Source organism: Clupea harengus, chromosome 21 (genome assembly GCF_900700415.2).
Source record: "Clupea harengus chromosome 21, Ch_v2.0.2, whole genome shotgun sequence".
Lineage (NCBI taxonomy): Eukaryota > Metazoa > Chordata > Actinopteri > Clupeiformes > Clupeidae > Clupea > Clupea harengus.
In genome coordinates this window covers 23,065,055-23,092,867 of record NC_045172.1, presented here as the reverse complement: position 1 = coordinate 23,092,867, position 27,813 = coordinate 23,065,055, and the positions used below count along the sequence as shown (strand labels likewise).

At 46.5% G+C, this 27,813-nt stretch overlaps 1 protein-coding gene across 2 annotated transcripts in view; it reads left to right on the top strand.

The window, feature by feature from the left end:
* Positions 1 to 24,124, top strand: part of LOC105905649 (protein tyrosine phosphatase non-receptor type 4) — a 61,748-nt gene extending 37,624 nt beyond the window's left edge. For both annotated transcript variants that reach the window (XM_031558487.2, XM_031558488.1), the window contains 13 exons: positions 7,623 to 7,770; positions 8,048 to 8,131; positions 8,543 to 8,599; positions 10,561 to 10,717; positions 10,935 to 11,101; positions 13,486 to 13,576; positions 15,270 to 15,331; positions 15,950 to 16,060; positions 16,346 to 16,381; positions 16,732 to 16,860; positions 19,753 to 19,901; positions 20,699 to 20,834; positions 21,382 to 24,124. In XM_031558487.2, coding sequence (XP_031414347.1) covers positions 7,623 to 7,770; positions 8,048 to 8,131; positions 8,543 to 8,599; positions 10,561 to 10,717; positions 10,935 to 11,101; positions 13,486 to 13,576; positions 15,270 to 15,331; positions 15,950 to 16,060; positions 16,346 to 16,381; positions 16,732 to 16,860; positions 19,753 to 19,901; positions 20,699 to 20,834; positions 21,382 to 21,498 — 1,444 coding nt within the window. In that variant the 3' untranslated portion in view covers positions 21,499 to 24,124. The remainder of the gene's footprint in view (positions 1 to 7,622; positions 7,771 to 8,047; positions 8,132 to 8,542; positions 8,600 to 10,560; positions 10,718 to 10,934; positions 11,102 to 13,485; positions 13,577 to 15,269; positions 15,332 to 15,949; positions 16,061 to 16,345; positions 16,382 to 16,731; positions 16,861 to 19,752; positions 19,902 to 20,698; positions 20,835 to 21,381) is intronic.
* Positions 24,125 to 27,813: the final 3,689 nt, after the last annotated feature.

Here is a 27,813-nt window from a genome sequence, read left to right as displayed (position 1 = left end):
GTTTCTGTTTAAGAGGCAAAATGACAGAACAATCGACAAAACTAAAGTTGTATGTAGCATTTGTCAAGCTGAATGTAGCTATTACAGAAGCAGCTCGTCTTTAAGTTATCACCTTAATGCAAAGCACCCGACAGAAAGCAGTCCCAGGTTAGATGGTCGCCAACCCACACTCCACGACTTCTCTAGGAAATTAACTAGACCAGTCCGTGAAAAGGTTACCAACGCTGTAGCAGTTTAGTTTGCCGGTGACTGTCGGCCCATCAACATAGTTGAAGACGGTGGGCTGACTGAGGTGATTCGAATTGCTTCAGGGGACAATTCTTACGATTTACCGTCGAGGGGCACCATTGTGTCTCGCATATATTCCTTGTATGACGGCGAGAGAGCACGAAAAAAACACAATTGAACAACAGTGTCTAAAATACACGCTGTCTGAAGTGATTACTCGTTAATTTATAAGATTTAGTCTTGAGAAGAAAACAAACTTTTAATCACGATGAATCTAGATGAATGAATTTCAAAATGTGAGATTAATTAGTTAGAGAGAGAAAAAAAGTTGTGTTTATGAGCACCGGCTTCTAGCTGTCGGCTCCGCTGCTTAAGAGTACAGCAGCGCATATTTTCAAGTGTAACCATTGAACGGATCCCGTTTAACTGCCACAAGAGTTGTCCATCTTGTAAGTTTAACTGCCACAAGAGTTGTTCATCTTGTAATAAAGATCTCAATGAGGAAACACGCTGTGTTTTTTTCTATTTTCACTGCATTTTAATATAGCCTATAAATAGTGAATTTTAATATAAAAAATATTAATGATTAATCGAAAAATCGATCGTTAATTCTCCCGACGATCGATTAAGACAATTTAATCGAATGCCCATCCCTAGTACACATACACATATACACACACTCATTACACACACACATACACACATATACACATACTCATTACACACACACACACGCACACTAACACACACACACATATACACATACTCATAACACACACACACATGCGTACAAATACACATATACACATGCTCATTACACACACACACACGCACACACACATACCGTATTTTCCGGACTATAAGCCGCTACTTTTTTCCCACGCTTTGAACCTCGCGGCTTAAACAACGATGCGGCTAATTTATGGATTATGATACCTGTGACTGTATACGGTGGCTTTGTGTTTACGGTGGCTTTGTGGAGCTAGGATGCTAGCATGGATGCAGCCGCATGGATGCTTAGCTCCACGCGATTTCTCAGTATCTCTCAATAACTTAACTAATGTCAAAATAACCACAGTCTACCAGCGTAGACAGAACACAACTCAAAACACTTTAGAAAATAAAATAAAAGTTTACAACAATACAAATCCAGTCTTCAAGTTCTTTAGCTCACTGGTTTCAAACTAGCGTCTGTCTTCAATCTAACGTTCTAGCTTCTGATTGACTCTTGCGACTGTGCGCTCTTAAAGCAACAGTGCACTTATCTAACTGGCAAAACTAACTATTGTATTAGTTTTGATATTCATTTTAGCCTGTGTAAAGTTAATTTGTTTCAATGTTGCGGTAGGCACCTGCGGCTTATAGACATGTGCGGCTTATTTATGTTAAAAATAATTATTTTTTAAAAATTCAGTGCGTGAGGCTTATATTCAGGTGCGCTCAATAGTCCGGAAATTACGGTACTCATTACACACACGTATACTAACATACACACACATACTATCACACACTTATATAAACATACTCATTATACACGCATACTAACACACACACATCCATATTTACATACAGAAGTACACTGACACACATAAACACACACACTCAAAATACCCAATGAGCCCTTCAGTCAGACTGGATCTGTGTGTGTCTGTGTCTCGGTGTGTGTCTGTTTGTGTCTGTTTGTGTGTGTGTGTGTGTGTGTGTGTGTGTGTGTGTGTGTGTGTGTGTGTGTGTGTGTGTGTGTGTGTGTGTGTGTGTGTGTGTGTGTGTGTGTGTGTGTGTGTGTGTGTGTGTGTGTGTGTGTGTGTGTGTGTGTGTGTTGGGTACCGGTGCATGCTAGTGCTCCCCCTCCCAGCTTCTTGCTGGTTGTTATGCTAATTATGTAAATGAGCACTTTGTGTGTTGGTAATGGGTTGTCCCAGCGTATCCCAGACAAACACACACACAGACAGACCCAAAAAAAATTAAAATAAAGGGTAGTGTTTTAAGTGTGTGTGTGTGTGTGACCTCTTGTTTACTCTTTGTGTACATTGATCCTGAAGCCCAGCTGGGTGTTAATGCATGTGACAGACAGATCCACCTCTTCAGTGTTTGTGCTGGGTAGAGTGAACAGCTGAGAGAGAGAGTGTGTGTGTGTGTGTGTGTGTGTGTCTCCTGACAGCTGGAGGCTTTCACTCTCCAGGCTCTAATAACAGATCACGGGAGGACAGTCGAATTTGGGGGAGAGAGAAATGGAGGGAGAGGTAGAGAGGGTGGCAGAGAGAAGGAGGTAGAGAGGGTGGCAGAGAGAGGGTGAGAGAAAGAGGAAGAGGGTGAGAGAGAGAGAGAGAGAGAGAAGGTGGTAGTGTGAGAGGAGGTGAAGAAAGGAAGCAGTTAGTGAGAAGAGGAGAGGGAAGGAAAGAGAGAAAGAAAGAAAGAAAGAGGAGTGAGAGACTAGAAAAGAGGGAAAGAGAGCGAGAGGGGAAAACAAGAGACTGAGACTATGAGAGAGAGTGTGTGTGTGTGTGTGGCACTAGAAATAGAGGAGAGAAAGTGTGTGTGTAGAGAGAGAGAGACTGAGAGAGAGAGAGACTGAGAGAGAGGAAGGAAGGAGTGAGAGACTGAGAGAGAAAGAGGGAGGGGTGTGTGTGGCCCAGAAGCAGCCGCACCCCCACCCCCCTTGAGTCCCCTGGCTGGGATCACTACACACGCAGCTGTGATGACACCTCAGTCTCACACACACACACACACACACACACAGATATAGAGACACACTTACACTCTCTCAAACAAATACACTCACACTCTCATTCTTATTTTTCATGTACACCAACACTGAAACTCACCCTCACAAACACACACACAACCACACACACACACACACACACACACACACTGAAAACTCAGTCTGTCACACTTGTCATTTCTCTTAGCTCCTCTGCAGGTTACAGAAATAGCATCACAAACCTACTCTGGCTTTCTTTGCGTTTTGATTTGTACTTTTAGTGGTTCTCAGCATAGGTTTGTCACAAGAGATGAGCCATGTCACGCTGTGTGTGTGTGTGTGTGAAATGGGTATTTTCTGAAGACGCTGCTGCTGTTGACGTTTTTTTTGTTTCCCCCTTCCCTGCATTAGCTGTGTGTGTGTGTGGTGTGTGTGTGTGGTGTGTGTGTGTGTGTGTGTGTGTGTGTGTGTGTGTTGACAGCAGGAGATGAGCTGAGCCTTCATCCTGTCAACCCCCTATGTGTGTTCTGTGTAGCTTTTTAGGTCATCCAGTGCCGGCTATATGCTGCCTGTGCATTCATGCATAGAGACACACAGAAATACGTACACACACACACACACACACACACGCACACATTTACTTATGCTGCATATAAAAAGTAGCCTTCACCCCCTTTCTGTCTCTCCTCCCCCTATATCTCTCCTTCAGTCTCTTTCTCTTCTCTCGCTCTGTTCATTTTCTCTCTGTTTGTCATTTATTTTATCCCCTTTTTAGCACACTAAGCCAAAGAAGTGTTTCTACCTTTTTTTTACTATTATTATTATTATTATTATTATTATTATTATTATTATTATTATTGTTATCATTATTTACTTTTCCTCTCCATCCCCCTCTCTTCTTCCAATCCCTACCTTCTCTCTCTCCCTCTTCTTTCTGTGCCCCCCCTACTTCTCCTCCTCCTCTCCCTCCTCCTCCTCCTTCTCCTCCTCTCCCTCCTCCTCCTCCTCCTCTGCCTCCTCCTCCTCTCCCTCCTCCTCTCCCTCCTCCTCCTCTCCCTCCTTCTTCTCCTCCTCCTCTTCCTCCTCCTCCTCCACTCCACCATCCCTCCTCTGAGGTCATTGTTTGCCTGGGATGTGCTCATCCATGAGATGTGGCTTTGATAGGGCAAACATTTACCCTCCTACCTGTCTCTCTCTGTGCTGTAGGTCATTATTTACCCTCCTACCTGTCTCTCTCTGTGCTCTGGGTCATTATTTACCCTCCTACCCGTCTCTCTCTGTGCTGTGGGTCATTATTTGCCCTCCTACCCGTCTGTCTCTGTGCTGTGGGTCATTATTTGCCCTCCTACCCGTCTGTCTCTGTGCTGTGGGTCATTATTTGCTCTCCTACCTGTCTCTCTCTGTGCTCTGGGTCATTATTTGCCCTCCTACCTGTCTCTCTGTGCTCTGGGTCATTATTTGCAGAATCTTCCGGCAAAGATGCCTGCCGTCTGTGTGTGTGTGTGTTTGTGTGTGTTTGGAGGTTTAGAGTGTGTTCAGTAAGGCAGCAGAGGCCATGAACTCTGCAGCGAGAGGCTTGATGTGTTCCACTGTGACAGGGATTCTCCATGGGCCTGTCCCAACATCTATACACATACACACACACACACTCTCTCTCTCTATCTCTCTCTTTCTCCCTTTTCACTCTCTCTCTCTCTCTCTCTCTGCCTCTCTCTCTCTCTCTTCTCTCTCTCTCTCTCTCTCTCTCTCTCTCTCTCTGCCTCTCTCTCTCGCACACTCACTAACTAACACTTATACACACATACTCATTACACACACGTATCCCTGCAGTCCTGGTGCTGTTCTGGAGAGGTCCATCCCACCCCCCTCTGCCCAGGGTTCTGCTGGGGTCTGTTAAGGTCCCCTCAAACCCGGTGCTGTTCTGGAGCGGCCCACCCAGCGTACAGCCAACCCCTTTGAAGTCCCGTTGGTGCTGTTCTGGAGAAGCCCGTCCGGTCCCCTCGGCCCGGTGCTGTTCCGGACGGGTCCGTTGGGACGTTAGGACTTGCTGCTGACTCAGCGCTCGTCTCGTTCCCACAGCAGCCAGTGGGCTCTGATCAACAAGAGTGTGTGTTGTGTGTCTGTGGGTGTGTGTGTGTGTGTGAGTGTGTGTGTGTGATAAAGAAGAGCGATTCAAAGAAAACAAGAGGCTAAAATTAGTACCCGAAATAAGAACCGAAACTAGTCATCGTTGTGGTGATATGTAGCTTTTGTTTTTTTAACTGCTGCATCAAACAGTAGCGTGCAGAGTTCAGCCTTGCAGGAGAAACTAGAAAAACAAGTCAATTTTCCACATAAAATGTGTCAGTCATCAGTCAGAACACTTTTTTGGGGGGGGCAGTCTTCATTTCAGTCTTCACAGTCTTCATTTCTTCAGAGTAACTCTAGTGTAGCATTATGCTATTCACAACACTAACTGACTTCATATTTACCTCAGACTTGGCTCTTCATCTCATTATTATTTAGCATTAAGCTATTCACAACACTAACTGACTTCATATTTACCTCAGACTTGGCTCTTCATTTCATTATTATTTAGCATTATGCTATTCACAACACTAATTCATCTCGTTATTATTTAGCATTAAGCTATTCACAACGCTAATTCATCTTGTTATTATTTAGCATGATGCTCTTCACAACACCAACTCACTTCCTGTTTACCTCAGACCCAGCTCTTCATCTCTCTGTTGTCTCCATCATGTCTGCCTCTGCCTCTTGTGTCCCCATGACAGCATGCATGAGCAATGCACTCAACCCGAAGTGTAGGAATCGTATTAGTCAGGCTCCGATAGCAGTTGTTGAGTGTTGTAAGGTCAGTGTTTGCGTGCGGATATATATGTAGGCAGTTGTTTCCTACCGAATGGATCTCCAGTTTTTTGATTGATTGGTGCTGTGGAACGTTTGAGCAGTCTGATGATGTGATCTTCAGCAGGTGTCTTATTGCCTCGTTGCCATGGAGATAATGTAAGCATCTCATAACTCCACAGGCAGAAAGGCACCCAGTGAGTTAAAACATGTAATGTGTGTTAGTGTTAGATTGAGTGTTCGGTTGAGTGGGTTAATGTTAGAAAGAGTGTTGGAATGGGTGTGTTAGTGTGAGAGAGAGAGTGTTAGTGTGAGAGAGAGAGTGTGTTAGTGTGAGAGAGAGTGTGTTAGTGTAAGAGAGAGTGTTAGTGTGAGAGAGAGAGTGTGTTAGTGTGAGAGAGAGAGTGTTAGTGTGAGAGAGAGAGTGTGTTAGTGTGAGAGAGAGTGTGTTAGTGTAAGAGAGAGTGTTAGTGTGAGAGAGAGAGTGTGTTAGTGTTAGAGAGAGTGTGTTAGTGTGTGAGAGAGAGAGTGTGTTAGTGTAAGAGAGAGTGTTAGAGAGAGTGTTAGAGAGAGTGTTAGAGAGAGAGTGTTAGAGAGAGAGTGTTAGAGAGAGAGTGTTAGAGAGAGAGTGTTAGAGAGAGTGTGTTAGAGAGAGTGTGTTAGAGAGAGTGTGTTAGAGAGAGTGTGTTAGAGAGAGTGTGTTAGTGAGAGTGTGTTAGTGTTAGAGAGAGTGTGTTAGTGTAAGAGAGAGTGTGTTAGTGTGTGAGAGAGAGAGTGTGTTAGTGTAAGAGAGAGTGTTAGAGAGAGTGTGTTAGTGTAAGAGAGAGTGTTAGAGAGAGTGTGTTAGAGAGAGTGTGTTAGTGTAAGAGAGAGTGTGTTAGTGTTAGAGAGAGTGTCGGAATGGGTGGGGTATCGTGGCCGGTCCACAGCAGAGCAGATCATTTTTCTCATGTAAGAGAGAGTGTTAGAGAGAGTGTGTTAGTGTGAGAGAGAGAGTGTTAGTGTGAGAGAGAGAGTGTGTTAGTGTGAGAGAGAGTGTTAGTGTGAGAGAGAGAGTGTGTTAGTGTTAGAGAGAGTGTGTTAGTGTGTGAGAGAGAGAGTGTGTTAGTGTAAGAGAGAGTGTTAGAGAGAGTGTTAGAGAGAGTGTTAGAGAGAGAGTGTTAGAGAGAGAGTGTTAGAGAGAGAGTGTTAGAGAGAGTGTGTTAGAGAGAGTGTGTTAGAGAGAGTGTGTTAGAGAGAGTGTGTTAGAGAGAGTGTGTTAGAGAGAGTGTGTTAGTGAGAGTGTGTTAGTGTTAGAGAGAGTGTGTTAGTGTAAGAGAGAGTGTGTTAGTGTGTGAGAGAGAGAGTGTGTTAGTGTAAGAGAGAGTGTTAGAGAGAGTGTGTTAGTGTAAGAGAGAGTGTTAGAGAGAGTGTGTTAGTGTAAGAGAGAGTGTTAGAGAGAGTGTGTTAGAGAGAGTGTGTTAGTGTAAGAGAGAGTGTGTTAGTGTTAGAGAGTGTGTCGGAATGGGTGGGGTATCGTGGCCAGTCCACAGCAGAGCAGATCATTTTTCTCATCGCTCTTTCAGCCACAGTCATGCTGCACAATTTACTAAATTAAAAACCCAGACAGAAGATAATCCACCAACAATCAATTGTCTGTCTGTCTGTCGCTCTCTCCCCTCACCCCCACCCCCGCCCCCCTCCCTTAAGCATGTCTTTGTTATTAATGTAATGCTGTAAGCCTTGCTGGTCGGAGCTTGTGACGTGTTTTATTGGTGTAATTGTGTGAGATAGATAGTTAGTGTTAAAGCCCTCTCTCTCTCTATCTGCCCCCCTGCCCCCCCCCCCCCCCCCCCCCCCTCAGGTCTCCGGATGCGGACGGCCCCCCCCCAGCGTTGCCCCCCAAGCAGTCTCGCAGGAGTCAGCTGAGCCGCTCGCCCTCCCAGCAGGACCTGGACAACAACCACGTCAACGAGCTCTACGACACACCCGCGCCCTCCGACAAGAGCATGGTGAGCCGAGTAACACACACACACACACCACACACACACACACACACAGCCATGCCCTCTGACAAGACTATGGTGAGGGATCCGGCTGCACTCATCACAACTACCACAGACAGATCATTTACTGAAACCAGTGAAAGTAATAGAGACTATTGATGGTTAGTTAAAAGGTTTTTGTGTGTGTGTGTGTGTGTGTCTGTGTGTGTGTGTGTGTGTGTGTGTGTGTGTGTGTGTGTGTGTGTGTGTGTGTGTGTGTGTGTGTGTGTGTGTGTGTCTCCAGCTGAACGGAGTGGTTCCTCATGACAACCTAGTCTTGATTAAGATGAGGCCGGACGAACACGGGAGATTCGGGTTCAACGTCAAGGTGTGTGTCCTGGTGATTTGGGAACCCTGTCCTACACATGACATGTAACGTGGCTATAGTGTCTGTCTGGCTATTTATAACACACTCCTCTCTCTCTCTCTCTCTCTCTCTCTCTCTCTCTCCCCCTTCATCCTCATCTCTCTTTTCTTCTCTCCTCTTCTGTCTATCCTCCCCTCCTCTCTCTCCTTCTCTCCCCTCCTCTCTCTCCTCTCCTTCTCTCTCTCTTTCTCTCTCTTCCTCTCCTGTCTCTCTCTCTCCTCCTCTCCTCTCTCTCCCTCTCTCTCACTCTTTCTCTGTCTCTCCTCCCCTCCTCTCTCTCTCTCTTTCTTTCTCTCTCTCATCCTGTCTCTCTCTCTCTCTCTCCTCCTCTCTCCTTCTCTCTCTCTCTCTTCCTGTCTCCCTCTCCTGCAGGGCGGTTCGGATCAGAAGATGCCCATCATCGTGTCGCGGGTCGCCCCTGGAACCTCGGTGGGTACCTAGCGCCTGTAACCGCGGAAACGGCAGTGGCAGGGCCTTACCTACACAATCTCTCCTCTCTCTAGCATTCTTACTTGCCCTCTCTCGCACGCACTATTTCTCCCTCTCTCTTTTTCTCTCTCTTTCTCCGTCTCGCTCTTGTGCTCACTTTCCCATCCCCTCTCCCTCTCTGTCTCTCTTTCATCCTCTCTCTCTCTCTCGTTTACCTAACTCTCTTTCTCTCCTCCCCTTTCTCTCCCTCCTTCCTGCGTGTTTTCTCCCTCTCTCCCTCTCTCTCTTCTCCGGGTGACGGGCCTCAGCAGGCAGTGCTGGAAAGGTCTTGTTTTGTTGACACACACTCCCCTGTGAGAGTCATAAATATTGGCCCTTGCTGCTGGCAGGGGAAACACACAGCAGAGGGGGAAACTCTGCACCCTACAGGTAGAGATGTGCACAGCAGGCCCTGCTGGATAGGCTTTTTTGTAGAGCTGTGAAAAATAACGCGTTAACGCGTTATGATTAAATTACATGATTAATTAGTTAATTTTTTTAACGAATGCGCAAAATGAGCTTCCAATATACACACAATTCCGCCCAATCTTCATTAGTCGCCGCTGTAATGGGAAGTTCGTTCCAAAAAACAAAGATGGAACATTCAATAAAACCAAAGTGATATGCACACTCTGCGGGAAAGTACCACCTCAACGCGATGCATGCGTTGGTCGGCGAGGGGAGTTAAAGTGGAATGCGCCAAAACACCCTCAACAACTTAGGCCCCTCATTAGGTCTGCCTGTGACAAGTTGACTAGCACAGTTGCCAAATGGATTGCAAAAAGCTGTAGACCGATTAATGTTGTTGAGGACACGGGGGGCTCACCGAAGTTTTGCGAGTGGCAACGCATTAAAGCACGGCAAAGACGCACAATAATGACAAAAATCCACGAGCTGTATGAAGCTGAAAAGAAACAAAAGGAAAATGACTTGGCTGCTACGAAACATCAGGCGCTGACAGGGGATCACTGGACCTCTGTGAGTAACGATAACTACCTGGGTGTAACTGCACATCTAATCACCGACGAATGGAAGTTAAAGTCGTTTACACTAACGTGCATGAAAACAGAAGAGCGCCACTTTGCAGAGGCATGTGCACAACAGTTCCAAACTGTTGCAAGCAACTGGGCAATTGAGGACAAAACGACCACTATAGGGACAGACAGTGCATGTAATATGATAGCCGCGGCTAGACTACTGTAAAAGGGCATTTAGAGGCATTAGATTGTGTCATGGTGAGGTTAATGGTTGTTTGACAAAAAAGAGAAAAATGTTCAACCATCCTATAAAAACAATGACTAAGAAGCCCAAATAATTTCTGTTTGATTTAAAAAGATTTTTTTTTTTTTTTTTTATTCAACCATACAATGGCTAAGAAGCCCAAATTCTGTTTAGGATGAAGATTATATTAATGTTCCATATGGAATAGCAAAGATAACTGCTAAAGAACTCCTGAGTTGCAGCACCATTGTTTTTTTTTATGAGTAAAAAAAGAAAACATGTTAAACGTATATATCCGTCTTTTGTCATAAATCTTTTTGTTCTCACAAAAATATACCGAGAAAATCGGTAATATGTGATAAATCATGATTAATCCACAGAAACCTGTGATTTAATTTGATTACATTTTTTTTATCATTTCACAGCCCTACTTTTTTGTCATAATGAAAATGATTATAATAGATATTATTTGGCATTGGCCTTATTATGGCTTTCATTGACTTGGAAGGGGAGATGTGGTGCTTTATTTTAATTCTTCTCAGAAACAACCTTTAGGTACGCAAGGACATGTAAGGATAAAGTAAGACTTTTTCAGTGAAGGTTGGAAGGGACCTGCACCTATTTCCTCTGAGTTGTTCTTTGGGTTTAGACTGAATGTGTTTTGACCTCTGGTTGACCCCCCCCCCCCCCCCCCCGTGCAGGCGGACCTGTGCGTGCCGCGGCTCAACGAGGGGGACCAGGTGGTTCTGATAAACGGCCGGGACATCTCGGACCACTCGCACGACCAGGTGGTCCTGTTCATCAAGGCCAGCTGCGAGGGCAACGCCGGGGAACTCGTCCTGCTAGTGCGCCCCAACGGTGAGCTCCGCACCTGGCCCGCTGCATGCTGGGATAGCATAGGGGGGGGGGGGGGGTGTATTTCTACACAGGCCTAAGTTAGTGCAGTGCCCTATGAGCTACAAGAATACATTTCTGCAGGCTACAGGAGACCCGGGCTGGTGGGGACTGTCATGATGTGTGTGATCCAGCTTCCATATGCTAATCTGTGTCTGTGTGTCTGTGTGTGTGTTTTCAGCCATCTATGACGTGGTGGACGAGCGTCTGGACTCTGAGCCGGACTTCCAGTACATTCCGGAGCAGGCGAGTGGCGACCGATCAGCAATGGACCCCGAGGCCTGGAGGGGCTCCATGCACCAGCTCAGAGAAGGACTGATCACCGGAGGAGTGCTTGCACAGTTTGACGTGAGTGTGTACACACACACACACACACACACACACACACACACACACACACACAGCTCAGAGAAGGACTGATCACCGGAGGAGTGCTTGCACAGTTTGACGTGAGTGTACACACACACACACACACACACACACACACACAGCTCAGAGAAGGACTGATCACCGGAGGAGTGCTTGCACAGTTTGACGTGAGTGTATACACACACACACACACACACACACACACACACACACACACACACACACACACACACACACACACACACACACACAGCTCAGAGAGTACACACACACACACAGCTCAGAGAGTATACAGACACACACACACACACATTATGTTATGATGAGTTATGCTTGCACACTTAATTGTGAGTAGAGCCGTGTGAAGTAGTTACTGTAAACACACAGTGTGTGTGTGCAGTGCAGAAGTGCATACTCGACACATCTGTCATACACACACATGAAAGAGTGCACCACGCCCACATGCTGCAGAGCATGCACGCACGCACACACACACCTACTCACTCATTCACACGCAACTATACACAAACTCATACCACTACGCACACACACACTCTCACTCTGTGGAGACTGAATATACCACAGGTCATGCACAAAGCCTACTAGCAAAACCAGCCCTGCTGAACAGTAAGGCAAAGGTGAAGCAGACCAGCACAGGCCAACATTAGAGGGCAGTAATAATGAGAAACATGATCAACATTAGAGGGCAGTAATAATGAGAAACATGATCAACATTAGAGGGCAGTATTAATGAGTAACATGATCAACATTAGAGGGCAGTATTAATGAGTAACATGATCAACATTAGGGCAGTATTAATGAGTAACATGATCAACATTAGAGGGCAGTATTAATGAGTAACATGATCAACATTAGGGGCAGTATTAATGAGAAACATGATCAACATTAGAGGGCAGTATTAATGAGTAACATGATCAACATTAGAGGGCAGTATTAATGAGAAACATGATCAACATTAGAGGCAGTATTAATGAGTAACATGACCAGCACAGGCCAACATTAGAGGGCAGTATTAATGAGTAACATGATCAACATTAGAGGGCAGTATTAATGAGAAACATGGTCAGCACAGGCCAACATTAGGGGCAGTATTAATGAGTAACATGATCAACATTAGGGGCAGTATTAATGAGAAACATGGTCAGCACAGGCCAACATTAGAGGGCAGTATTAATGAGTAACATGATCAACATTAGGGGCAGTATTAATGAGTAACATGGGCTTCATTTCATTCATGCAGCGTGGCTCAAGAAAGAGTCTGGACCGTGAGCAGCTGAAGCCCTGGTGCTGCGTCCCTTTATTTGGGACGGGTTTCATTCCTCCTGCAGCCCCTTTAGAGGTCAGAAGAGCGGGTTTCATTCCTCTTCTTTAGAGGTCAGAAGAGCGGGTTTCATTCCTCTGCAGCCTCTTTAGAGGTCAGAAGAGCGGGTTTCATTCCTCTGCAGCCTCTTTAGAGGTCAGAAGAGCGGGTTTCATTCCTCTTCTTTAGAGGTCAGAAGAGCGGGTTTCATTCCTCTGCAGCCTCTTTAGAGGTCAGAAGAGCGGGTTTCATTCCTCTGCAGCCTCTTTAGAGGTCAGAAGAGCGGGTTTCATTCCTCTTCTTTAGAGGTCAGAAGAGCGGGTTTCATTCCTCTGCAGCCTCTTTAGAGGTCAGAAGAGCGGGTTTCATTCCTCTTCTTTAGAGACCAGAAGAGTGGGTTTCATTCCTCCTGCAGCCTCTTTAGAGGTCAGAAGAGCCGGTTTCATTCCTCTTCTTTAGAGACCAGAAGAGCGGGTTTCATTCCTCCTCTTTAGAGGTCAGAAGAGCCGGTTTCATTCCTCTTCTTTAGAGACCAGAAGAGCCGGTTTCATTCCTCCTCTTTAGAGATCAGAAGAGCCGGTTTCATTCCTCCTCTTTAGAGATCAGAAGAGGGCTGGGGAGGTTAATGAGCTGCAGGTCGCGGTCACGTCCGATTGCTTCCTGTTATTCATCTTCAAGCCCCAGCCACTTCCTGTTTACAGGGGTGTGAGGAGTTACTAGAGTTACTAGACTGTGGTTTGACACGCACACACACACACACACACACACACACACACACACACACACACACAGAGACAAACCACTGACGTGTCCTTAATCACCGTCTACCTGACTTTGTGGGTGTGTGAGTGTCACCAATATCATCTCAAGAATTTCCATGGAACAGTTTGAAAGTGTGTTTGTTCCTCCCACTGTCTAGGTTTTGGTAGGTTTTGACCGTTAACGTATGGCACACACACACACACACACACACACACACACACTCACACACAAAATCAGAATTTAAAGATTGAAATGTTTCTTCTCTTCTTCTGTTTTGCAGCAACTGTACCGGAAGCGGCCTGGAATGACCATGTGTTGTGCCAAATTACCTCAGAACATCTCCAAAAACAGATACAGGGACATATCTCCATGTGAGTGCTTTACCCTTCACCAATACATACCCGTCATCAGAGCTGCCTGTCTGTCTGCCTGTCTGTCTGCCTGTCTGTCTGCCTGTCTGTCTGCCGGTCTGTCTGTCTGTCTGTCTGTCTGTCTGTCTGTTTCCCTTTTCTCTCTCTCTCTCTCTCTCTCTCTCTCTCTCTCTCTCTCCCTCCCTCTATGTCTGTCTGTCTCTCTTTCTGTCTGTCGGTGTCTGTCTGTCTCTCTCTCTCTCTCTCTCTCTCTCTCTCTCTCTCTCTCTCTCTCTCTCTCTCTGTCGGTCTGTCTCTCTCTCCCTTTTGTCTCTCTCTTTCTGTCTGTCTCTTTTCTCTCTCCCTCTATCTCTGTCTGTCTCTCTATATCTGTATGTCTCTCTGTCTCTGTCTCTCTCTCTGTCTTTCTTTTCAATGCAGTTCAATTTAATATGCTTTATTAGACAATAGTGTTCATAGAGCATAGAAAACCTATCGAAGCATTGAAAATAGTGAAATATAGAATATGAAACATGTGGTAAAATACACACACACACACACTCACACTCACACTCTGACACACACACTCCCTCACACCCTCACACACACACACACACACACACACACACACACACACACACACACACACACACACACACACACACACACAGTCACTCCCTCACTCTTTTTACTTACATTGTTACTTGTACTTTTGTTCATGTACATATACAGAAACAAAGGAAAGAAAATGAACAGAAGAGATGGAGTAAGCAGGCAGACGAGGGGCTGAGGATAGGGTTGTTGGGTGGGGATAGCAGACAGGCGAGGGGCTGAGGAGTGTGTGTGTGTGTGTGTGTGTGTGTGTGCATGTGTGAGGGTTGTTGGGTGGGGATAGTAGGGTTATGATTAGGGGATGTTTAGCAGGTGCTGGTATCTTCTCCCAAAACGATGACGAGTTTTTCCTGCCGTTCCAATGTTTTGTTGTTAAACACATCAAGGTAGTAATGTCTTTGAAGGGAGTACTTATTGCAGTGAGGTAGTGATGTCTTTGAAGGGAGTACTTATTGCAGTGAGGTAGTGATGTCTTTGAAGGGAGTACTTATTGCAGTGAGGTAGTGATGTCTTTGAAGGGAGTACTTATTGCAGTGAGGTAGTGATGTCTTTGAAGGGAGTACTTATTGCAGTGAGTTAGTGATGTCTTTGAAGGGAGTACTTATTGCAGTGAGTTAGTGATGTCTTTGAAGGGAGTACTTATTTCCGTGTAGAATAAAGTGCTCCTCTGTCTCTACCTCCCCTGACATACAGTGACCACATACCCTTTGCTCTTTGGGTAACCATGATTGTTTGTGTCTGCCTTTCTCTATGGCCAGACTGTGGTCACTCAGACTATGCTTGGTGAGGATCCATCTCTTTGTATCTGAGACAGTGTAGAGACTCTTTTCTTTCTTTCTTTCTTTCTTTCTTTCTTTCTCTCTCTCTCTCTCTTTTTCTCCCTCTCGCTTTCTCTCTTGGCTGCCCATCTATCTCATGTTTACACACACTCACACTCACACTCACACTCTCACACACACACACACACACTCACACTCACACTCACACACACAAACTCTCTTTTTCAGCCTTGTTCTCTTATGTGAAAAACCTGCCACCTTCCCTCACTGAACGTGTTTGTTTGTTTGTTTGTTTGTTTGTTTGTCTGCTTGTGTGTGTGCAGATGATGCCACACGGGTCACCCTGAAAAGTACAGAGGACTACATCAACGCCAACTACATAAACGTGAGTCTCCGCTCTTTCCACACCACTACCACTTCTCTAAATACACACACACACACACACACACACACACACACACACACACACACACACACACACACACACACACACACACACACACACCACATCTCCCTCACACACATCTGCATGGCCGTCTGCATATACATGCCCCCCCTTTCACCTGTACACACACACACACACACACTCTTTCACGTGGCTGCACACACTCTCCTACAGACCCACACACCTCATGAAGCACAAAAGGGTCACACCTGCGCAAGAGATGTACTTTTGAGATGTTTCATCTGTTCTGTTTGCCTTTCTTTTTCACCCCATCTCTCTCTCTCTCTCTCTCTCTCTCTCTCTCTCTCTCTCCCTCTCTCCCTCTCTCTGCTCTTTGATGTTCTCGCTGTTCCTGTTTTCTCTCTCTCTCTCTCTCTCTCTCTCTCTCTCTCTCTCTCTCTCTCTCTCTCTCTCTCTCTCTGCTCTTTGATGTTCTCTCTGTTCCTGTTTGTTCTCTCTCTCTCTCCTGCCCTCTCTCGCTCTCGCTCTCTCTCTCTCTCTCTCTCTCTCTCTCTCTCTCTCTCTCTCTCTCCTGCCCTCTATCGCTCCCTCCCCCAGATGGAGATCCCTGCGTCGGGGCTGATAAACCGCTACATCGCGTGCCAGGGCCCCCTGCCCAACACATGCAGCCACTTCTGGCAGATGAGCTGGGAGCAGGGATCCTCTATGGTGGTCATGCTCACCACACAGGTGGAGCGAGGCCGGGTGAGCGCCACACACACACACACACACACACACACACACACACACACCACATACACACACACACACACACACACCACATACACACACACACACACACACACACACACACAACACATACACACACACACACACATCACACCACATACACATACACATACACACACACACACACACACACACACACACACACACACACACACACACACACACACACACACACAGATGAGCTGGGAGCAGGGATCCTCTATGGTGGTCATGCTCACCACACAGGTGGAGCGAGGCCGGGTGAGCGCCCCCCCCCCCCCACACACACACACACACACACACACACCACATACACACACACACACACACACACCACACTACACATACACCACACACACACACACACACACACCACACACAGACATTTCATTGTCCAAACAATTCAGTACAGCTTTCTTAAATGTATCATCCAATGATATCTTGGTACCACAATCTGCTATGTGATGGCTAATTTTGCTCGCTCTGTGTGTGTGTGTGTGTGTGTGTGTGTGTGTGTGTGTGTGTGTGTGTGTGTGTGTGTGTGTGTGTGTGTGTGTGTGTGTGTGTGTGTGTGTGTGTGTGTGTGTGTGTGTGTGTGTGTACCCCCACAGGTCAAGTGTCATCAGTACTGGCCGAATCCTTCCTATAGCGGTACCTACGGCTGTTACCAGCTCAGCTGTTTGTCTGAGGAGGGAAACGGCGCTTACACCGTCAGGGAGATGACCCTCTCCAACACGGAGGTGAGTTAACACGGCGAGACTTAACACTACTGGAGGTTGTATTTTATTTTTTATTTATTTATTTATTTAGCAGATGCTTTTATCCAGAGCAACTTACAAGGTATACACATTTTTTACATTTACACTGATGGCACACTGCACATCGGGAGCAATTAGGGGTTCAGTGTCTTGCTCAAGGACGCTTCGACAGGGAATCGAACTAGCAACCTTCTGATTACTAAACGACTGACGACTTCTCTACCTCCTGTGTACCACTGTCGCCTACCTGGTTGCAGTCGGGTGAGGTTGCCCAGTCGGGTGAGGTTGCCCGTAGGGTAAACACTGACACTGTTCAGTCGGGTGAGGTTGCCCATGGGGTTAAAACTGGCACTGTTCAGTCGGGTGAGGTTGCCCGTAGGGTTAACACTGTGCAGTCGGGTGAGGTTGCCCGTAGTGTTAACACTGACACTGTGCAGTCGGGTGAGGTTGCCCATGCTCGTAGGGTTAACACTGGCACTGTGCAGTCGGGTGAGGTTGCCCAGTCGGGTGAGGTTGCCCATGGGGTTAACACTGGCACTGTGCAGTCGGGTGAGGTTGCCCATGGGGTTAACACTGGCACTGTGCAGTCGGGTGAGGTTGCCCAGTCGGGTGAGGTTGCCCATAGGGTTAACACTGGCACTGTTCAGTCGGGTGAGGTTGCCCATGGGGTTAACACTGGCACTGTTCAGTCGGGTGAGGTTGCTCGTAGGGTTAACACTGACACTGTGCAGTCGGGTGAGGTTGCCCATGCTCGTAGGGTTAACACTGGCACTGTGCAGTCGGGTGAGGTTGCCCATGCTCGTAGGGTTAACACTGGCACTGTGCAGTCGGGTGAGGTTGCCCATGCTCGTAGGGTTAACACTGGCACTGTGCAGTCAGGTGAGGTTGCCCAGTCGGGTGAGGTTGCCCATGGGGTTAACACTGACACTGTGCAGTCGGGTGAGGTTGCCCATGGGGTTAACACTGTGCAGTCGGGGTGAGGTTGCCCGTAGGGTTAACACTGACACTGTGCAGTCGGGTGAGGTTGCCCATGGGGGATAGAGCATACCTGCCAACACTCCTGATTTTCCCGGGAGTCTCCATATTTGTAGCCCTTTCTCCCGCTGTGCTCCTGATTGGTTGTGTCTCCCGCTGATCTCCCAATTTCACGGTGATCCAAATCAAATGGGTGTTTCTCTCTCTCTGTGTGTGTGTGTGTGTGTGTGTGTGTGTGTGTGTGTGTGTGTGCAAAAGCCCCTGCCTGCCGTGCGTCACTCGAGCCCCCCCCCCCCCCCCCCCCCTCCATCCTGCTCCCCAGGCCGCTGATAATGGATGAAACGGCTCCAAAAAGATACAACATGCTTCTGAATTTCAGTCCGCTTGGTGCGATACCTTCCTTTTTTTTTAACCGCTACACACGTCAGCAAACACCGTGCGCTGTGTAATATATGTCACGACGGACTAGTCTAGGGCGCGGTGTTAAGGGGAGGCCGTTTGCCTGAACACTGAAAACCCAAAAGAATCTCCCTCTTGTCCACGAGAGAAGGCTCTGTGCTGTTCCCTCTTGTCCACGAGAGAAGGCTCTGTGCTGTTCCCTCTTGTCCACGAGAGAAGGCTCTGTGCTGTTCCCTCTTGTCCACGAGAGAAGGCTCTGTGCTGTTCCCTCTTGTCCACGAGAGAAGGCTCTGTGCTGTTCCCTCTTGTCCACGAGAGAAGGCACTGTGCTGTTCCCTCTTGTCCACGAGAGAAGGCACTGTGCTGTTCCCTCTTGTCCACGAGAGAAGGCACTGTGCTGTTCCCTCTTGTCCACGAGAGAAGGCTCTGTGCTGTTCCCTCTTGTCCACGAGAGAAGGCTCTGTGCTGTTCCCTCTTGTCCACGAGAGAAGGCTCTGTGCTGTTCCCTCTTGTCCACGAGAGAAGGCTCTGTGCTGTTCCCTCTTGTCCACGAGAGAAGGCACTGTGCTGTTCCCTCTTGTCCACGAGAGAAGGCTCTGTGCTGTTCCCTCTTGTCCACGAGAGAAGGCTCTGTGCTGTTCCCTCTTGTCCACGAGAGAAGGCTCTGTGCTGTTCAACTGCACAACATGCTGAATGAGGGGGTGCCTATAATCACAACATGGTTTTGGCAGTCTGGGTTTAACACTGACACTGTGCAGTGAGCCGAGTCTGGGTTTAACACTGACACTGTGCAGTGAGCCGAGTCTGGGTTTAACACTGACACTCTGCAGTGAGCTGAGTCTGGGTTTAACACTGACACTCTGCAGTGAGCTGAGTCTGGGTTTAACACTGACACTCTGCAGTGAGCTGAGTCTGGGTTTAACACTGAGCTGACTCTGGGTTTAACACTGAGCTTGGATTAACACTTGCCAGAGGAGTGAGCTGAGATTCTGTCCGCAGGTTTAAGTGGGCACCATGTGGTGAAGTGCCTTGACTGTATTTTCCAGACAATTAACAGCACTGTATATCAACTGCATTACAGTATTTTAGGTAAACCCATGTTTTGACCGCAACCGTGTACAAATCACGGTTTATTCAATGTCACATGGGGGAATGTATACACGGCGGTTAGTAGTTGGGGATGAGGTATTAGCATTTGAGGGCAGGTCTGGATGGGTGTGTGGAGTGTTGTATTGCGTTACTGCTGTGATGGACCTGTTACTGCTGTGACGGACCTGTTTTAGGGATGTGGGACGTGTTGTGACGTGTTGTGACGTGTTGTGACGTGTTGTGACGTGTTGTGACGTGTTGGGACGTGTTGGGACGTGTTGTGACGTGTTGTGACGTGTTGGGACATGTTGTGACGTGTTGGGACATGTTGGGACATGTTGTGACATCTGTGGTGGTGTGACGTGGCAGAGGTGAGTTAAGTCTCCGTCCCTCTGGTGCCGTTCTCCTCAGACCCAGGAAGAGCGGCCGCTGACCCAGCTGCAGTACATGGCGTGGCCAGACCACGGCGTCCCCGACGACTCCACCGACTTCCTGGACTTTGTGGCTCTGGTGCGCAGCAAGAGGGAGGGCAAGGACGAGCCGGTGGTGGTACACTGCAGGTAGGTCTCTCTCTCTGTCTCTCTCTCTGTCTCTCTCGCGCTCTCTCTCTCGCTTTCTCTCTCTGTCTCTCTTTGTCTCTCTCGCTCTCTTTCTTTGTCTCTCTCTCTCTCTCTCTCTCTCTTTGTCTCTCTCTCTCTCGCTTTCTCTCTCTGTCTCTCTCTCTCGCTTTCTCTCTGTCTCTCTTTGTCTCTCTCTCTGTCTCTCTCACTCTCTTTCTTTGTCTCTCTCGCTCTCTCTCTGTCTTTCTCTCGCTCTCTCTCTGTCTGTCTCTCTCTCTGTCTCGCACTCTCTGTCTCTCTTTCGCTCTCTCTTTCTTTCTCTTCCAAATCTCTCTTGCTCTTTTTCTTTCATTCAGTTTCTGTCTCTCCCTCTATCTGTTTTGCTCTATTTCTCTGACTCTTTGTCTGTCTGTTCTCTTTTTCTGTTGCGGTCTTGCTCTTCCTCTCTCTCTCTCTCTCTCTCTCTCTCTCTCTCTCTCTCTCTCTCTCTCTGTCTCTCTCTCTCTCTCTGTCTCTCTCTGTCTCTCTCTCTCTCTCTCTCTCTCTCTCTCTCTCTATGACTCATGGTGGCGCTGGGAGATTTAAGGCAGCCCAGAGAGCTTCCTCATCTGCCAGGGGCATGAATGCAGCCAACCCCGCCACACATATCAGTCGTGCTAAATCAATATTTGATTCCCCTCTGCCATCTTCCTCTTGGTCTTCTTCTAAACCTTCTTTTCTTTTTAATGCCTTTCTTTCTCTGCCCCCTCCCCCATCTTCCTCCTCCTCCTCCTCCTCCTCATGCTCCTCCTCTGCAGCGCTGGCATTGGTCGAACCGGAGTTCTCATCACCATGGAAACAGCGATGTGTATGATCGAGAGCAATCAGCCTGTGTACCCATTAGACATCGTGAGGACAATGAGAGACCAGAGAGCCATGATGATTCAAACCCCAGTAAGTGTGTGTGTGTGTGTCTGTGTGTCTGTGTGTCTGTGTGTGTCTGTGTGTGTCTGTGTGTGTGTGTGTGTGTGTGTGTCTGTGTGTGATCCTTAAGGGCAATACGTGGAACTAATGCCCCCATGAAACAGCTTGTTAACACTGGAAATGTATTGGCTGATTGTGCAAATGTATATTTTATTCTGAGCCTCTGCCATTGAAGAGCAGCTCTGTTGATCCGCACACACAACACACACACAACACACACTTACACACACATATGCTGTAATGGCAGATTATGCAACCATGTCTATTGTATGACTTCACTGCACCCGTTGCCATGCCAACTCTAAAGCATCCTGGCAAAGCAGAGCTCACAGTCTCATCCTCAAGCTTTGCTGCTTGAACACAATTAGGTACAGATATATCCTCAGCTTGTCTTCCATCTGACTGTGACATACCACTCTCTTTCTCTCTCTCTCTCCCCCTCTCCCTCTCTGTCTCTCTCTCTCTCTCTCTCTCTCTCTCTCTCTCTCTCTCTCTCTCTCTCTCTCCCCTGCTTCAGAGTCAGTACAGGTTTGTGTGTGAGGCGATCCTGAAAGTGTACGAGGAGGGCCTGATGTCTCCGCCGCTGACCCCAGAAGAGGAGGAGGAGGAGGAGCCTGGAACGGTAGCGGACTAACGGCACCTGGGGGCGCCCCTGGAGCTGCGCTACCACTGACCTACCTGGAGCTCCCCCTGCTGGTCGCGGAGGGGGAGGACAGAGACTGGAACAGAGGGGGATAGAGGGAGGGGAGGAAAATACGAAACAAAACAAACAAAATCTAAGCACTGATGCACTTTATGTTAACAAGAGGAAAAAAAAAAGAAACAGTGATATCTGGAGATTCATGTTTAAAAAAAAAAAAAGGACAAAAAAATAAGTGGAGAACAATTACATAAGGTTGCATCATTTGGTCTTTTCTAGAATTAACAAGCTTTTCAGGGTGATGTTCAGTATGTGTGGATTTCGCTGTAGTGCCATGAATTAGGACAGGCCCTTTGAACAACACGGACGAGAACAATCTGAGAAGACGACACTTCACAGCTGCTCAAGCTCACAGCAGGCTGTCTATTTTAAAAGGATATTTATTCTATTTTATTTGTTTAAAAGAAGAAAAAGGCTATAGATTCTTTATTTGTTTATTTTTTTTCTCATGGTGACATTCTAAGTTGGGGAAATAAGGTTTATTTCTTTTAATTGTTTTTGTGATATTCAAATTTTTTATTTTTATTTTTTTTGGCGTTTCCTGCAACGCAGTGTTCACTTGTGTGATCCTTTGAACATGTGACCGCGTGATCATGTGACCGCATGATCATGTGATCGTGCGCGGTATGGGGGTCTCCGCTCTAAGGCCCTGAGCTGTTCTCGGCAGGGATGGTTGCCGAGGGCTGGTTGCCGAGCGATGGTTACCGTGCTACACAAACTGGATCCTCCTGGAACTGGACCAGAGACCTGTCTCCTGCCCCACATCCGCCTCATCATCACTCATCACCAGCCATACCTGCCGCTCTCTTCAGAGAGGCCACCACAATTCACCCATTACTTGGTGGGCCGTATATATGTGTGTGTGAGTGTGTGTGAGAGAGTGAGTGTGTGTGTGTGTGTGTGTGTGTGTGTGTGTGTGTGTGTGTGTGTGTGTGTGTGTGTGTGTGATAGCGCTAGCCTTTCAAGTGCTCATGTTTGTTTTTATGGTGTGAACATCCTGTGCCAGCCGCCTTTGACTCCAAGACTTTGCAGTTGATCCCCCCCACCCCACCCCACCCCACCCAAATTACCAGCAGAAACTGTAGATACACACGTGTGTGATTGTTTTGGGAGTTGTCCATGCATTTTGACACATTTGCTTTCAAAGTACACAAGCATAGAGAACAAGTACTAGGTTAAACCCATAATACTATAACAAAACCATACAGTCAGCAACAGCGGTATGACTTGGATTCTCGTGCCGTGACGCATGTGTACTGTAAACTTGTGAAAATGTCTCTTACGCTGCCAAGACCCCTTCACATGTGTCGGGCGTGCTCATAGGCTGCAGGCCTTCACATGTGTCGGCCGTGCTGATAGGCTGCTGGCCTTTACATGTGTCGACCGGTGCTGCCATCTTGCCATTTATTTTTATTATTATTATTGTTTTTGTTGTTTGTTTGTTTGTTTTGTACAGTGAGTTTGTGAGGTTATTCCATGCCACAGGATAACGATGACTTCACTCGATTTGTTCCCCCCCCCCCCCTAAATTTATCTAATTTATGTCTTTCTTAAAAAAAAAAAATTAAAAATACTTAAATTCTAAAGAGTCTTACATGACGGTGTGATCTGGTGTCCACGTTTTCTCAGTCAGACAGTGCTACACTCTCGTGGCACCTCTTCTCTGTCTCCCAGAGGGCACGTCCACATCCCTGACTCTCTTAAGGCCCGCTAAACCGGACTTGAGTTTCACACACACACACACACACACACACACACACACACACACACACACTCTTCAGCTGAAACACTGGCCTGAGTGGAAACGTATCACGGTGCGTTGGCGCTGGGGATGATCTCAGTTCTGCCGGCAGAGCTCCATCCTCGGGGGGGGTGGCGGAGGCCTCTAGAAGCCGAGTTCCTGTCATCTTTAGCTACTAGTATTATTATTATAATTTTTGTATTTTCTTTTCTTTTCTTTATTTGAACTGCATCAATCTCGCAAAACACGTACATGAGATGTATTACAAGTGAACAAGAGATACAATGACATGCAAATTAATAATTCAGATGACTTTTAAGGACATTGTCTCTCTCTTTATTTTTTTTGTCTCTTTATTCCTTTCTTTATTTTTTTTCTTTTATTTTTTTTTGATGGAGGCACGCAAGGAAGGACTGGGGCTTCCAGGACCAACATGTTTTTCATCCTCCTGAATGTTCTGCAGCAAGACTCACTGGGCTTGCCTAAGTGTTGTGATAGCTCCCGAGCGATAGATTTGCTATTGATATCATTTAGTGGGTCGGTTGGGGATATTTTTGTAAAAGAGACCCTTTTTCTGCTCCTCTGGAATGGATAGCACTTTGCAGCTGACTATGTAGACTGCAGCTCTACGTGAGAATTCATAGTTTGAGGGAAAGGGTTGGTTGGGTTGGGGGGGGGGTGTATGATTTTGAAATTTTATTTATCATTAAAAATGTGTGAAATAAAGACACCTGTAGGGGGAAATGTGATCTGCATAGTGTCACCTGTTAAATATCTGTAAATACCATGTTGTATATTAAAAAAATCTCCTGAAAAGAATATGTGTGGGTTTAAATGTTATTTTTTTATAAAGACCTTGACTGGGAAAAGTGGCCAAAAGACTAAACTTGAGGGCCTCAGCGAGAGAGTTGGGAAAGCCTTCACTGGCGAAAAGTGCTCTCCATTGGCTCAGAGGGAAGGCGTGGCAGTGGACAGGTTAACTGTGTTAATTGGCACAGGGGTATTTGAACTGGGTTGATTGGCACAGGGGTATTTGAACCGTGTTAATTGGCACAGGGGTATTTGAACTGTGTTCAATGGCACAGGGATGGATAACTCACTTTTTTTTTCCCCCTTTATTTTATTTTTTGCTAATGCCAGGTGACCACCTGCAAATACACAGTCATCAGGGTTGTAGTGATTTGATTTTTACATAATCATTTGGTTGAACTCTGGGATTCAATTTACAATGGTTGATTTTGGAGGTTTTGTTAAGTTGTGGACGGCTTTGCCAAAAGTTCGTTTGCTATATCACCCATGTGCTGATGATGAGACTACTGATAACAGTGAAAAGGGTATGATGCAGCCATCAACATTGATGCATTTGTTGTTTCTGCTTGAGGATGCAGAGGCTGCTTCCGTCGATAACAGTTGGCTGAGGAATCAATGTGGCCCTGATCTGGCCTGGGCTCCCCAGACCTGGACCACACGCCAGGACCAGAACTAGCAGCTATCAGTCATTTTTAGAAGCAGATGATTTGTTCAACTCGTGGTGTGACGAGCCTGAAGAGGATCCCTGTAGGCTTTTGGCCTCTTCCGTTATGACTGTTAGTGTCTGGACGTGAAACGAGCCTTCTGCACAGCTGTGCTCTTAATGCTTCAGTGGTGGCTTCTTTTGTAGGGGATCTATCTGCTGTTTGAGAACTGAGAGACGTGCAATAGCCTACACTATAGCAAGCGGCACGGGCAAACCCTTCACCAGAGTTGACTGCTGTACAGAAACTGAATGTAAGGATCCTGTGCATTAATGTACAGATCTTGTAGAATATATCAAGGAGTCACACTGTCTTGGCTTTTGAGGTTAAAATATTTTTTTTTATATTCTATACTCCTAGTGACAGGCAAGGGTGTCTCCTCACAAACTTCTATTGGGGGCTCATCCGCGAACTCTGAGGTGTCTGTGCAAATGTGTGTGTGGTCTAAATATGAGCAATATCATGTCAGTTAAGTGGCGATGTTCTGTGAGTAAAGTCTTTCGTTTCTGCTTTTACTCTGAGCTGGTTGACTTATTTTAGTCCGTCTGGATGATGACTGGTGTTGAATCACTGTTACTGTAGCCTAGGCCTCCTGCTTAGCCATACTGGTCTCCATTGGTGTGGTGTGTGTGCATGTTAGCAAATTCACTGGCTTCTCTTGGCTATATTCGACTATGCTGCAATATATATCTGCTTCGAAGGCAGTAGCAGTTGATATAAGGGTTTATATTCTTATCACTGGCAACACAGATGTAGGAACCAAAACGCGTTAAGAATGATAAGCCTTTCCATTAATTTCCAATGTGTACGCAGTGTATGTCTCTCAGTAACATGTCTTTACCCTTAAAGTTCAGTGCCTCTGGTCACAGGGGGACGGGTCATACATAGAGCAGAACACGCAGGAAGCCGTGCTCTGGTTACATCTCGTTTCACTGAAGCGAACTCTTAGAAGGGGGGTATTGTGTTCAGTTTAATGTACCATAAAGAGGGCCACACTTGGCTTCAACGTGATAATCGCTATGGCCCAGAGATGTGTTGTTAATGGTGTGCTAACACTGCTTTGCCAAGGGAGTATGCACCTCCCGTTTCTTGGTTCAGTTGATCAGAAAGGTTTTTTTTTTTTTTTTTTAAGTAGGTGGAAGAGAATCTCCCATATGCATTTACATAAAACTAATGATTGCTGACAAAAAATGGTACGTTTCAGCATTCCTCAGTCTATTTTTACAACTGAGTCAGACAGACGGCATAACAGACTAAGGGCATGCCCTCCCCTCTCGCCCAGTAGGCCGTGGGTCCCCACAGCAGCAGAAACAGAAGCTGCGGAGCTAACATGCACATCCAGGTCAGACCAGTGAACTGGAAACCGCAGCGGAGCCTCCTGCTCCCCGCTCGGCTTCACTGGCTGGGAACGTCGCATCCAGCATTGCGAGGAGAACTACAACAAAAGGGCCTCGAAGAACGGTTAGGAAAGAGTCCTGGGGTCAGGAGTTGCTGCATGTGAGAAATTTCGAACTTAAGCACTGTGAAAATGAATGAAAATGAAAGTGTCACTATTGTTACGTGGATTGCCCTATAATAAGACATACAAAAACACCTGCCACTTACCGAGGTCATAATCAGTGATGCCTGATTGCGCAAATGCTGATGTGGTCGTCCAGTTTTATTCATATGAAATAAACGGACAACTGGATAATAGATGGTCTTTGACTCTTGAAGACTATTACTCCGTTTTGGTCACCGATAATGTATGAGAGTGTATCCTTCATGCGGAAACTGAATGACGTATTAGCTTAAGCAATTAAGGGATATTTATTTAGAAAGCTTAATTCAGCGGCCAGAAGCATAGATTCATGATTTAAAGGGAGTTCAACGAGAGGGATTATTTCACATCCTCTCTGAAACTGTGTGCATGAACTAGGCTAATACAATCCGAAATCTGTTAGATACTGTCGGTTTTGAAAAAAAAAAAGCGGACCTTGGAAGCGCTGTTGGAGAAAATAGTGAGTCATGAATATTAGTGAGTAGTGAACTGCTGGAAAACAGCGGACAGCGCCATCTACTGGACTTTGGGTGCTGTTCTTGTCGTGTTCTTTTGTTCCCTCTGCTGTTTGGCAAAAAAAAATCGTAGGCCTATAGTTAATCATTAAATGCGTTGTGAGCAGGCCTACTTAAAAAAAATGATTTATTTTGCCATTTTAACACTACTATTCACCTTGGTTCAAATGGCTTGGAAGTCAGCCATTTGCTCTGCCAGTTCATAAATCATGAGAGCCGACTTGGTTCGAGCAATTACAGGCCTATTAGCATTTTACCCGTCACTTCCGAAATCGTAGAGAAATGTGTTGCTGACCACTCATCTCAACATTGAATCCAATGCAATTCGGGTTTCGAGCCAACCATTCCACTGAGACAGCAAGCTGCTTGTTCTTGGAGAGCATCAGACTAAAACGGACAAAGAAGGTGTTGTTGGGGCCATATTTTTAGACTTTTAGAAGGCATTGATACTGTCAGCCACCAAATAATCATCTGTAAACTAAAACATTTTTAATTCCACCTCTAATGTGCTGAATTGGATGAAGTCCTATCTTGCAGGCAGAGAGTTAAGTGTGCAAGGGAGTGTAGTGAAACACCACCCTTCCTGAGTAATACATGAGGTGTGTCCCAGGGATCCGTCCTGGGACCCCTCCTGGTCATGCTATTCATAACTGATTGCCATTGGTCTGCACAGGCTGTGAAGTTCAGATGTATACAGACGATACTGTCATTTATGTCCATGCAAAAACAGCAGCTGTCAAACTAAGTGTAACAATGAGAAGTGCACACAAATGGCTTGTTGATTCTCATCTGTTTCTCAGCGTTAAGAAGACAGTTGGCATGAGGTTTTTTTCTCCAAAGACACACTCTGCATCTGACTGTGATTGCGAACGCTGTGTGTCTGGAGAGATCATCCAAGGGGTCTCAATTTTAAAATATCTTAAGTATTATCCTTGATTC